At 40.3% G+C, this 13,450-nt stretch overlaps 1 protein-coding gene across 1 annotated transcript in view; it reads right to left on the bottom strand.

The window, feature by feature from the left end:
- Positions 1–8,813: 8,813 nt before the first annotated feature.
- Positions 8,814–13,450, bottom strand: part of LOC311169904 (putative ATP-dependent RNA helicase DDX60) — a gene marked incomplete at both ends in the record, with an annotated part of 70,591 nt that continues 65,954 nt past the window's right edge. Inside the window, 2 exons of the mRNA XM_084232149.1 lie at positions 8,814–8,911; positions 9,055–9,130. Of these exons, the coding sequence (XP_084088275.1) occupies positions 8,814–8,911; positions 9,055–9,130 (174 nt within the window). The remainder of the gene's footprint in view (positions 8,912–9,054; positions 9,131–13,450) is intronic.

Genomic DNA, 13,450 nt, shown 5'->3' with positions numbered 1-13,450 from the left:
CTCCCCAATTCCTCTAGCTAGCAAAGTGATATCTTCCTCCTTTATAGAGGGTAATAGCCTCTGCTTTCTTGGAAACAATTTGAAAACTTTACCTAAAGTAAGTGTATCACAAGCAATATTTATTTCCTTGATATCAGTCCCTACCATTTCAGGCAGTTAACCAAAGTCCACATTTTACACAGCCTGTGGAGAGAGATTTAGTCTGTGCCAGGAGGAAAGAGATTAGATGCCAAAAACAAACAACAAACAGAAATGGTTGATATGTACGTTCAGGAACCAGGGAAATATGTATGGAAGTAGATTTTGAAACTATTAGCATGTGGGGAGCAAATGAAAGGGTAAAGGGCATAATTCATTGATATCAGATAATGATGATCTGCTAAAGAACTTAACCAGGTGGGCTCTAATCAGTCATTCCTATTCTCTCAACATTAGCATCATGACTGAACCAAAACTTTATAGCCTCAGATACTATGCATGGAGCTTTAGAACTGGTAAATGCATTTGTTTTTAATCTCTTTCAATCAGATCAAAAGCGGTTAGCACCTGCCTAGAAAAAATACTAATTTGTCTCAGGACTCAAATTTCCTGCCCTCTCTCAAAGTCTGTACTCTGATCTACATGAAATTCTAGCGATTATCTTGGTAGTTTTCCACACTGATCATATCAGGCACTATTAAAGTACATGTTTTAATGCTCAATTTTCTATTGCCACCCTAATTTATAACTACTTGTGCACCAACCACCTCTTCCTCCCCCTAACATCTAAAATAGAATTATACTGTCTCCAGTTTTACATGATTTATTTGTTCTATGCTACAGATTTATCCATTTTTACTCTCTCTTGGACTCTTCCAAAGATTACCTCCCTTCATCCCATTTTCTCCTCCCTCACCTCTCTGCCTTGGCTTCTTCCCCTGTGTGGAAATAGAACTCCATTCCTTCTACCCTACAATCTTACTGCTATCTCTGTTTCATTCATTCAATTTTATCTCTTTTTTCTACTCTCCTCTGTAACTATTTCACTCCATTATCACACTCCTCTAGATACTAACCACTCCCTTTTCTACACAGAATCATGTATCATGAAGCTTTGGAGAGGATTATCTAAAGTCTTTATCATTCTTCTACCAAACACTAATATTTTCAAAGAAGAATGTGATAATTATTTGGACAATCATTTGATCTCACTGCATTTCAGTTTTCTTTTCTAAAAATAGTAATGAATAAACTTCCCTTAGAAAGTGTAAAAGTATGACTATAAAATGAGATGTACAAGTGTAGGCCCCATCTGTCACAAATCCTAATATTTTCAGCATTTCCTGGTTCTGGCTTTTTTCACTTCCTATAAATATAATTTCATGTTGATGATTATTTATTTCATTCATTAATGAATGCACCCAATCATTTTTTACCATCTAAAAATCAAATACTACCCTAGGAATTATCCTCAAGATGACTAGTCTCAAGAAACACACAGTCTAGAAAAAGAATGAAAAATTAGCAGATTAATTACAAAAAGGTCATAGGATTGAAACAGTGCTATGAGGTGGGTGGGGTTTGGCCAAAGACAGTGTCCAATAGAGCACAGGTCACTGTGGGTTTTCACCTGCACGCACAGTTGCAAGACCATTCAGACTCAGGGAATAATGGGGTTTATTTAACAAACAGGGAATACAAAAAGTTTCTAAGGCCACAGGTGACCCATTATCTCACCCCAGATAGTGTCCACAGTGTCCAGAAGTCCTCCCAAAAAGGGCACTCATCCAAGATGGCACCATCCTCACAACGATGGCCTGAAGCTCTGGCCTGAAGTTCCCAGCAGCCAGCAAGTAGTGGGGCGGATTCCAACTCACCCAACTGGAGGTGCTCACAGGTAGGGCTGCTGAGATGGTGCCCTCAGCAACAGTCTAAAGGTCGCAATGGACCAGACAATAACAGCAGCTGGACAGTAGACATACCTTGTTATCAGCTCTCAAAAGTGACTCGAACTCAGAATGCCAATCACCCGGTCACCAGAGGTGGTGTTAGTAACACCAGGACACAGCTCTTTGTGAGTGGTTGGCTGCAACAACAATAAACAGCAATTTGAGAAAACAGGCCCCAGGGCCTTTCTTGCTCTTTTCAGGCGTTGACAGCAGCAGGACCCATAGTCGGAGCAGCCACCCAGTCACTGCAAAGCTGCTCGGCTTCTCTTGGGAGGTTAGCAGCTGGGTGCTTCTTTCTTCTCTTAGGAGGCCAGAAACTGTGAGAGCCCCAAGCTGGGTCCTGCCAGGCCTTATAGCCTCTGTCAGGGTCCCCCACGCTAGTTAATAGCCGACTGGTTAGACCATTTTGAATTCTAAGTGACCAACAGTACTATGCTAGGTCCATTTAACCCACCTGGTGTCTAATAACTAACTAATGAGCTGAAGAACTAGAGTGGTTCACTTAGCTTGCACCTCATTGGTCCATTCTACCATCAATCCAGGCATCAACACCAGAAAAGGCCAGTGCCAGGCCAGCCATCAAGCCCCACCAGAGCCGGCCCTCCTTGCCTGCCACGCCCTGGAGGCTGCTGCCCTGCTGCGAGCGGCTGCAGGCCGAGCTCTGGGCGGCCGGCTCCAAACCCTCACATTCGCCACAGCTCAAACCTCTAAGCCCAGACCCCCCAGCGGGTTTGCCATTTTTATGCAAAATTGTGTATCACAATTTTTCAAATACTGAAACTGGTACCGCCTGGCGGCGGGGCTGTCTGTAGGCAGCAACTTCGGGTGCAGTCCTGTGGTCCCCAAGGCTCCCTCCGCCAGACCTGGGAAAAAGCCAGTCTTGCCAGGCAGCCCCGGTTTCAGGAGGATTATACTAACGCTAATGAGTGAGCTAGGTGGGGTAGAAGCATAAAGTAGGAGATAAACTTCTCAGAGGCGATAATATTTGAACTTGGTTTTGAAGGCTTACCGGGAATTTGACAGATAAAAAGAGAAAAAGGATTTTCTAGAGGAACACAGCAGCACTTTCAAAGGTCAACAGCTGACCTGGGAAGGCAGTGTTTGAATAGAGCACCTACCAAGCGCTCAGGATGCGTCTCTTAAAGACAATCAATATCTTCCCCAGTCTGCAGATAGATTATGTGTAAATCTTATTTGTCCATTTGTCAGTTGTACCAAGAAATAACCAGAACCATATTCTAGACTATCGCAGTTGTCTCAATGGGGAGTGCAAATGCCATTTTTCTGTAACTCTTTCTCCTGATGCACCCCAACCACAAAGATCTAGGGAAAACTCTAAAAACAAATCTCACTGAATTCTCATTCTTGATTTTTTTAATAAACATGCATCTAGACTTTGCTTACTTCCACACAATATCAATATTTTTAAATATGTAAGTTTGTGGTTTCTGGAAAGCATTTTCTGCACAATCCTATAGCCCTCTGAATAATTCCATGTTGTTAGAATTGTCTCTAATTTTACAAATGATTAATCAAAGAATCATAGAGGTTTTAGAGCTTGCACAAGGTCATGTGTTAATAGACTGATGAGTTTAACTGATGCAAGACCCTTGTTGTTCCCTAATTGTAGCAATACTAATAGTAGTAGTACTAATAGTAGTAGTACTATAGTAGTATTACTACTACTACTACTACTAATAGTAGTAGTACTAATACTAACAGTAGCAATACTACTGTGGCCATTAGATGGAAAGTGGATACTCCATGAATCTCACAATTAAATTTTAGACATAACTATAGAGACAAGAACTTTCTCCTTTCCAGTTTTTAAAATATGACATTAACTTAGCCTTAATTGTCCAGAGAAACCCAATTTAGTTGACTCCTATATCACCACCTACCCTAAAGTAAAATACAATTCTCAACTACTAAACTGAGAAATAATCAAGATAACAATTTAAAATCAAGAGCAATTTAAAATCCAACTTGACAATCCACAATTTAAGGTAGATGTTAACACTGTTGTTTCTCTACCTAATCCTGCCAAGTTCATTATTGTACAATCATTGACGTAACAAAATGTAAATATTCACTAAAAGATTATATAGAGAGAAATATATATGACTGTGTCCTTTGCATATTTGCCATTTTTATGCAAAATTGTGTATCACAATTTTTCAAATACTCAAACTGGTACCAGAAACTCTTTGCATGTTTTAAAAATATGAATTCAATTCAAAGGGGCCACTTTAACATCAGTCTCAAATGGATCTTCAAATTAATTTATTTTCAAATAAATTATTTTGTCTTGGGACTGAGACCACCATCACTACTGTGTCCCAAGTCTAACTTTTGATTTTAACTTGACCCTTTTAGTTAATTTTCTTTCTTAAGTGGCCTCTTAAACATACACTCCCTTTTTTTTCTCACTGCAGCATTTATACAAAAGGCACAAAATTCCCTCCTACCTGTGGTCAATAATTTCCTAATCACAGTCCAACAGCCACCAGAAGTCACAAGATGGGTGAAGTAAGTCCTCAAAGAAGATCTAGAAATGAATAGAACTGCACAATCCTCCAAACTAAGTCACTGAGGTGGCACTGGCACTCCTTTTATACAACAGCTAGGTCATCTGACTTTCGGTTTCATTTCCTGAAGAAGCAGAGAGGAAGTGGTTCAAACAGCTTATCACAGATTGTTAACATGTTTTTATTTCTCCAGACAATACCTAGGCAAACCAAAGGAAATAGCGAAGGCATGCATGCATGCACACACACGCACACACACACACGCACACACACACATCTATTTTGCAATGCACACAGGAAATACTCTCACATGCTTTCTTTTTTCCTGGATGCTATATATCCTTCATTGGATCCCATTATAATCGCTCAAAGTATGTGGCAATCTGATGAAAAAACCTGGGAAGCTATAAAGAGAAAGGAAAGAAGACAGAGTTGTTGACTGTAACGAATTATGGCTCAGAGGCTATGACAAAAGGCAATAAAATTTGAAATATTTATTATAGGTATCTAAAAAAAAAAAACAAAACAAAACTAATGCTATCCAAATATATCATTTGTTAAGCTGGATTTTTATCTTAGCTCAATGTTAAATCTTTCCACATGCAACTTGGTAAAACCAGCCAAGATCAGAGCATGATCATACATTCTTCCCCAGAGCACTATATATTTACATAGAATTGTGTCAAAAGAATAAGAATGAATGAATTTAAGAATTACAGTGAAATAATCTGTGTTCTTTGGTTTCTAGAACATTGATCAGCTGCAGTTACTTAATAAAGGCGTTATCAACTTCAGAATTGCAAAGACATACATTTAATAATCATTCAAATTACTAAGGACTTTGGTCCCTTGTGATGTCATAAAGTTGACAGAAGTGGGGTTCATTCATCAGGAAGATAACAGGATATTGAGAGGAACAGAAACTGGCTTTTAGAAAATAATTGGGTTACGGAAGCCTTGTCCACCTGCATAAGAATTCCTGAACTGGACACCAATTATTGTCGAAATCATAATATCAGGTTGAAGAGGTGGAGCATGCCCTGGACCCAATAACTGATTTGTGCAAAATGTATAGAAACAAATTTTTCCTGATATATTCCAACCTTCTTTACATGTAACAAAAATCCAGTTAGAGGATTTCCAGACCTCACCCAGACAAGCAACCCCATTCTTTCTAGGTCTTCCTTCTCACAACAAAGCACCTTGAACAGAAAATAAACAGCAAAAAGAAGACTGAAAAGTGGACCTTCAGACTCCCAGAAGAACATGGCCGTGACATCTGGGTTTCCTTCTTACTGCCCATACATTCTGGCCTATATTCTGCATATCTGCTAACAGGCACAGATAATAAAAACTCTAAAAAAAAAAAAAAAAAGCTTATCCATTACAGCCCCTGAACAATATTCTTCCCAGTCAAAGGATCTGAAAAGAGGACTCAAACAACAGAAAAGTTTTTTGATAATTTATCCTACTCCTTCTAAACCCTAACAGGATAAAACAGCAACTCTCCCCCATTGCCAATTCAGCAGGACAGAGTAGGAAGCTCATGTTCCATCCCCTGCCCGGCAGAAGGAAGTCTTGCTTAGATGCCACCAAGACAGTATCAGTGAGGCCCAAGGAGCGGAGTCTCCATGCACTTGACAGCATGGAGAGTTACCCAGGCAGTGTGAGGAAGGCCTGATAACCACTGTGCTTCACCCTCCCCTTGTGTCAGTGGGACCATTTTTGAGCATCTCCTTTACCTGGCAGCCATGAGAATGAACAAAGCAGAGTGAGGTGGTGTTTATCAGCACTGTCCCCTCTCCCTGTGCATCTATGGCTGAGACAATGGTGGACAGAGCCTCCACCTCCACCCAACATCTTTAAGGAAGTATGAGGTCATGCAAAGTGGAATTGATCAACTTTGCCCCCTCCCTCACCCCATTCCTGTAACAGCTGTCACCCTGACACAACAGAGCAGTGGGAATCCAGTTTTGGTTTTTCCCCCTCCCTGGTGTCAGCAAGACCCATAGGGAGCTCATGTAAACCTCCACTCAGAGGCAGTGGTGGCACTGCTCCACTTTCACCAGGAAGGTAATAGAGGGATTGCCAGGGAGGCTGACCTTGAACAATGACACTAGTCCACACGGGGCAGATTAAACCGTGCTCCTTTTGCCAGAGAGGTGTCAGCAGAACCAGAAGGAAGCTGAACACCCCTCAGATCTCATGCTATATGTATAGACCTCACTAAAGAGATTGCCTTCTAAAAAGTCTATTAAATAGAATTATCAGTTCCATAACATCCAAAATGTCCAAAGGGATACAATTTAAAAAAAAAAATCAATCTTCAAACCAATAACAAGGGAAGTCACAAGTTGAGTGAGAAAAGACCACTAGTTGATGCCAATCCCATGATGAATCTGATATTGGAGTCATCTGACAGGTTTTTAAAGCATCCATCATTCAACTGTTTCAACAAGCAATTACACATTCTCTGGAAATACATTCTAAAAAATAGAAAATCTCCGCAAAGATGAAAATTCATATTTAAAACAATGAAATGAGAGTTTTAGAATGGAAAATATAGTAAGGAATTTTTTTCAATGGCTAGAAGAGCTCAACAGTGGGGTAGAAATGGCATAGGGTAGAGTCAGTGGCCTTGTTCAGTAGAATTCATTAATCTGATTAAAAAAGAGAAAGTAGGCTGAAAAAAGAAATGAACAGAGTTTTAGGGGTCTGCAGGGCAATACAAAACAGCTACCATTTATTTGATAGAAGCCTGAAAAGTAGGAGAAAATACAGAGTTGAAAAAGATACTCAGAAAAACATCCCAATTTTAGCAAAAGATATACAGCTATAGATTGAAAAAATGAAGTAAATCCCAAGTTAAAAAAAAACATACTAAGGAAATATAACTAAGCTTCTGAAACTAAAGACAGAAGAGTATTGAAAGCACACAGAGAAAAGCAGCATATAACCAACGCCAACAAAAATGACAGTAGATTTCTCACCTGAAACCAGGCAGGTCATAGAAAGAGTCATGACATTTTTCAAAACCTGAAATTTTTTAAAGTTTGTCATCAGAAATTCTACAATTCTACCAATTCACTAGCAAAACTACTCTTCAAGATGAGGTAAAGGAATTTCTCTAAATAGAGAGGAAAGCATCACAAAAAAGAACCTGGCCTTTCAGGAAGTAAAGAAAATCAGATGGGTGAAAATAGGACTAAATAGGATAGTCTCCTGAGTTTTTAAATCATATTTGATGCTGAAGTGAAATTTTGAACATCATCTGATACGGAGCTCCAGGCGTGTATTCTTAAGACAACTACATAAGTGAGGAGGGTAAAGAACGGAAGAAAAGCTTAAGTGCTAAAATCTATAGGAGGTGATACTCTTCAAAACACTGTAAATAAAAATGGAATCCAAAAAATGTGTAAGGCAGGAAAATAAAAACAAACCCAAAATGGAAATAACCCAAAAGTCTTTCTTTTTAATTTTTTAATTATATTTTTTTTATTTTTTACATCATTGTTCATTTTTAAACAACATTTGCTTCCCCCCACCCCCTCAGGTGCAGGCCCCATAGTTTCCTTCCCCAATGCACCCGTGCACCATCACCTCAGTCCCCTGTGCTCCTCCCTCCCTCCCTCTGATCCCTCTCCCTCCTCCTCCCCAGCAGGATGTCTCTGATTTATCATTGTCTGTTTTTGCTTTGTTGTGTTTTGCAGTGTTACTATTTTTTTACACTGATGTCTTATTGGGTTTCCCTATATTTCTGCTATAAGTGAAACCATCCGATATTTTTCTTTTTCCTTCTGGCTTATTTCACTGAGCATAATTCATTCTAGTTCCATCCACGTTGCTGCAAATGGCATGAGTTTATCTTTTTTGATTGCTGAATAATATTCCATTGTGTATATATGCCCCATCTTCTTGATCTAGTCATCTGTTTTGGGGCATTTGGGTTGTTTCCAGGTTTTACCTATTGTAAATAGTGCTCAATAAACATAGGGGTACAGGTGGTCTTTTGAATCAATGTTTTTGTGTCCATTGGGTAGATCCCCAGGAATGGAATTGCCGGGTCCTATGATAGCTCCATTTTTAGTAGACTGAGGAGCCTCCTGACAGCTTTCCATAGTCAACCCAAAAGTCTTTCAATGCATTGAATGGCTTTTAACAAACTTGGATATGTCCATATTGTGGGATCCTATTTAGCAATTAACTATTGCTACAGGCAAAACCTTGGAAAAGGGGGTGTCGGGAATTATGCTAGGGAAAAAAGCCAATTTCAGATTCCATGCTGCATTGTTCCATTTATAGAGGTCTCACAATAACAAAATTACAGAAATAGAGAAGAGTTAGTGGTTTCCAGAGGTTAGGGACATGCAGATGGGAAGAGAATCAGGTAGGAGGGAGTAGAAGGGAGAGCTGGTGTAAGAACTGTATCTCGACTGTGATTGTAGGTACACAAACCTACAAAGGCAATAAAATTGCATAGATCTAAATACAAACAAACGAGTAAATGATATAAAACTGAAGACATCTGAATAATGGATTATTTTTACATTCATTTCCTAGTTCTGATATTGTATTATACTATTTATGCAAGACATTACCATTCAGTAAACTGATTACATCTATATGGGATTTTTCTGGGTTATTTCTTGTTACTGCATCTGCATCTACAATTTTCTGAAAATAAAATTTTTAAATAAACAGCTATTCAAGAAGATCCTTTAGAAGCCCAGTGCCAATATCATCTTTTCCTCTCTTGGGAAAAAACATGGGAATAAATTATGGCCATATTAATCATTCTCCACTAAATCTCACCAGGCTCTCTGTGTATGCTTCTTAACAAGAAAATCACATAATATTATTACAATTAAAATATAAAATGACTTCAGAATTCCTATGTAAACTGTCTTCATGAGTAGTTCCAATGCTGTTGCTAAAAATTAAAAAGGGCTGTCCATTAGGAGTCAACTGTGAGGGGCTGGGAATAACCACTCTTTTAAGAATACCAGATCGCAAGACATAATCTTATTCTAAAATTTAGAGAGCCAGATTGACTCGGTCATATGGAACAATACATCTTCATGTCTCCCTCAGGTTTATGAAACTACTGGGGTAAAAAAACCCAATGGGATAATATATTGTCTTTCATTGTTTCAGCGATTAAGAAGCAACAGAAATCATTTTGGTTTCTTAGTTCTTGGCTTTCCGAAATTGTTTGTAGTATGTATTTGAAAACAATGAAAATTGTTTTAGCAAAAAGAAATAGAAACCCCTAACATGGTACATCTACTAATGAATCAGTTTCAGGAAATAAGAGTATTTCATCTCCAAACAAAATGAGCCACAGATATTTTTCTAATCCAATACCATCTATGTATAATAGTGTCATCTATTATACATATCACCTATGTACAATAATGTCATCTGAGTAGTAAGAAAGAATTGACCTTTTGCTCTGAGGATGAAAGGTTCTACTCAAGTTTAGAGTCTAAAATAGAATGTTATCTGAGGTTGAGGCTATGCAGGGAAAATGATTATGTATATAATATTGAATATAAAATGTGTGCAAATGGGTTAACAGATGCATAGATTTAACACAAAGACACAAGAAGTAAGCAGATTAAACTCATTTTATTTATTTATGGTTTTCCAGTCACTCGGATACAATTAAAATCAAGCCAAATCATCATGTATGTTTTTACTTGAAAACATTTTAAAAATTATACCAATACTCTTATTTATATAAATATATTAAAATTTAGCTTACACTTACTAGAAGTTACTGATACTCAAATATCTAAATCACATACGCTTACGTAAATTAATCTGAGAGAATATATTTTCATTTCAGGACACTGTAATCATTTACTCTAATTTATATAAACTTTTTACAAATTATGACATTGAGGAGAAAAACACTGAGAATATAATATTTGTTTAGGCCTCACAGAGTAAAAATTGACTCTTCAGAGGGGGCGGAGCAACATGGCGGCGAGGAGACACTGCGAGTAAGATCTCCCATTAAAAAAAGTTAATAGGGAGGAAAAGCTGCAGGTCCCAGTGAGAACTGGGACACGGATGATAAACGGGTGACGCCAGCAAACTACGCGAAGAAGAAAGTTGCCATAAAAGAGGACCAGAAGGGAGGGAAGCGCAGAACCCTGCTCCCCTCCCCCGCCCACAGAGGCAGCACTCTCCGACCGGCAGAGAGGAGGGAAACAACAAACCAAAACGGCCACCAAGAACAAACGACATAGCAAGCGGGACTGTGAGTGGAAAGGAACTATTGCAGCCACCACACCCCGTGAACGGGAGCTGAGGTGAACCCTGCAGGATTCGCCGCTGCGGTGAGCGAACGGCTCCGGGTGCCATTAGAGAAGAACAAAGACCCCGGGAGACGCGCACACAGCCCGGGCTGCTGGTAAGCTTGCGTGGAAAAGGGCGGGCTCGGCGCGCTTGAAAAGCAAGTGCAGACCGGGATAGCGTCTGCCCAGGTCCCCACGCCTGCGACCTAGGCTTGGGAGACGACATAGGCTTGCGGGGAGACGCGCGGAGGTCCTCACTGAGGTGAAGGTCCCTCCCTGAGTAAGCAGGAACCAGGCGCCCAGGCACGGGAGCGGTGCAAAAGGCGCCATTCCCGCGCCACTGAACTGGGCTACAGCCCCGTCCTGGAACTGAGGGCTTTGGAACTGAGACCCGGGGCACGAAATTAGGGGCGTGGGTTCCCCATGACGGTGGGGCACAAGGCAGACACAGCACCCCAAAGCCGTTGAGGTGTACCCTACCATCCCCGCTCTGCTCCCTGTCCCATGGGGTGGAAAATCAGCTCCCCAAGGGCTCTAGGAGAGATCTCTGGCGCCACCTAGCAACTTGAAGCCAGCACAGGCTCCTGAAGGAGCTAGTGACCAGCTGGGGAGTTAGCCCACACCCGGCCCCTTCCGAACAAGTAGTCTGAGCCCACAGGGAGAGCGAGCACCCACAGCCAGGGCAGACCAGGCACGCAGAAGAGTGTACCTGACACCGGAAGCGCAGGGAGTGTGTCCCACATCACCATTTTAGAACAGGGACGTTTCTTCAGTAAAGACTACCTGCAGAAGGCTTCCTCAGGAGCCAGAGGTGAGCGGGGGAAGTTCACCCACAACAGACCCACTCTGGCCTGCAGTCCAAGCCCAGAGGGGGAGCAGGAACCTACCGCCGGGGCAGACCAGGCGCATAGGGGAGTGTGTCCCCACATCGACATTTTTAGGACAGGGACCTTTCTCCAATAAAGACTGCTTGAAACTGACAGATGACTCCTGGAGGAACCAGAGGGGAGCAGAGAAGCTCACCCAAGATGCCGGCCAGTCCCAACAACACAGTGTCCCAACGCATACAGCAAATTAGAAAACAGACAGTAGGGAGGAGAAGAACCACACGCAACCTAGCAACTCTCCACAGAAAAAGCACACCACAAAAAGAAAACCAGCCCCCAGATTGCAACGACAGTAACTTGGAAGAACTTCTGACCCTTCCAGAAAGAGAATTTAAAATTGCCGTGATTAAAAAACTGACAGAAGTCATAAAGGAAAACAATGATAAGGGAAAAATAATCAACGATCAGAAGAATGAAATTGAGTCCCTAAAGAGGGAAGTAAAAGAAATGCAGGAGATCAAAGTATTAGTGGAAGAACTAAAGAATTCTGGGAAAAGCAATGAAAGCAGAATTGATGAAATGGAAGAACGAATAAGTGCTCTTGAAGACACAGAAATAAAAAGAACCAAAACAGAAAAGGAAAGAGAAGTACGAAGGAAAAAGAATGAAGAAAGACTTCGGGAACTATCTGACTCCATGAGGAAAGGAAATATAAGAGTTATAGGAATACCAGAAGTCGAGGAGAGAGAAGTAGGAACAGAGAAAATATTCAAAGAGATAATTGAAGAGAACTTCCCAAATGTGAAGAAGGAGCTGAAAATTGATATACAAGAAGCAAGAAGAACACCAAACTTCCACGACGAAAGAAAAAATACAGCAAGACACATAATAGTAAAGCTCCCTAGAATCCAGGACAAGGAAAAAATAATGAAGCTGGCAAGAGGGAAGAAACAGATAACATTCAAAGGAAAGCCAATCAGGCTGACATCAGACTTCTCCGAAGAAACACTACGGGCAAGGAGAGAGTGGAGGGACATAGTCAACAGACTCCAAGAAAACAGATGCCAACCAAGAATACTCTATCCCGCAAAGCTCTCCTTCCTCTTTGAAGAAAGAATATGGACCTTCCCAGACAAACAGAAACTCCGGAATTTCATTAGGACTAAACCCCTACTCCAAAAATTACTACAAGGAGTCCTAAAGCCAGAACCTCAGAGGGACGAATAACAATGAAAGAAGGCCAAAAAAAAAAAAAGTTATTAAAAGAATAAATAAATAAAATCAAAGGAAAGACAAACACAATGGCAAATACAGATGCTAACATATCAATATTAACTCTAAATGTAAATGGACTAAACTCTTCAATAAAAAGACACAGAGTTGCAGCCTGGATTAAGAAACAAAACCCAAACTTTTGCTGTCTCCAGGAAACACATTTAGCTATAAAAGATAAAATTAGGCTCAAAGTTAAAGGATGGAAAACAATCCTACAAGCAAATGGACCAAAAAAGAAAGCAGGAACAGCTATCCTTATATCAGATAAAACAGATTTCAAACTCAAAAAGATAAAAAGAGACCCCAATGGTCACTACATTTTGATCAAGGGGACAATACTTCAAGAAGAAATAACACTCATTAACATATACTCACCAAACGAAGGAGCACCAAAATATAGCAGACAACTGTTGTCCTCTCTGAAAACAGACATCAGAGAAAACACATACGTAGTGGGAGACTTCAACACACCACTATCAACAATGGATAGATCAACAAGACAAAAAATAAGTAAAGAAACCAAAGCTCTAAATAAGGACCTAGAGCCATTGGGCTTAACAGACATCTATAGAACACTAAACCGGGCCTCC

Source organism: Talpa europaea (genome assembly GCF_964194135.1).
Source record: "Talpa europaea genome assembly, chromosome: 4".
NCBI classification, from domain to species: domain Eukaryota; kingdom Metazoa; phylum Chordata; class Mammalia; order Eulipotyphla; family Talpidae; genus Talpa; species Talpa europaea.
Note: the sequence above shows the minus strand (reverse complement) of the source record. Positions and strands in the feature narration are given on the sequence as shown.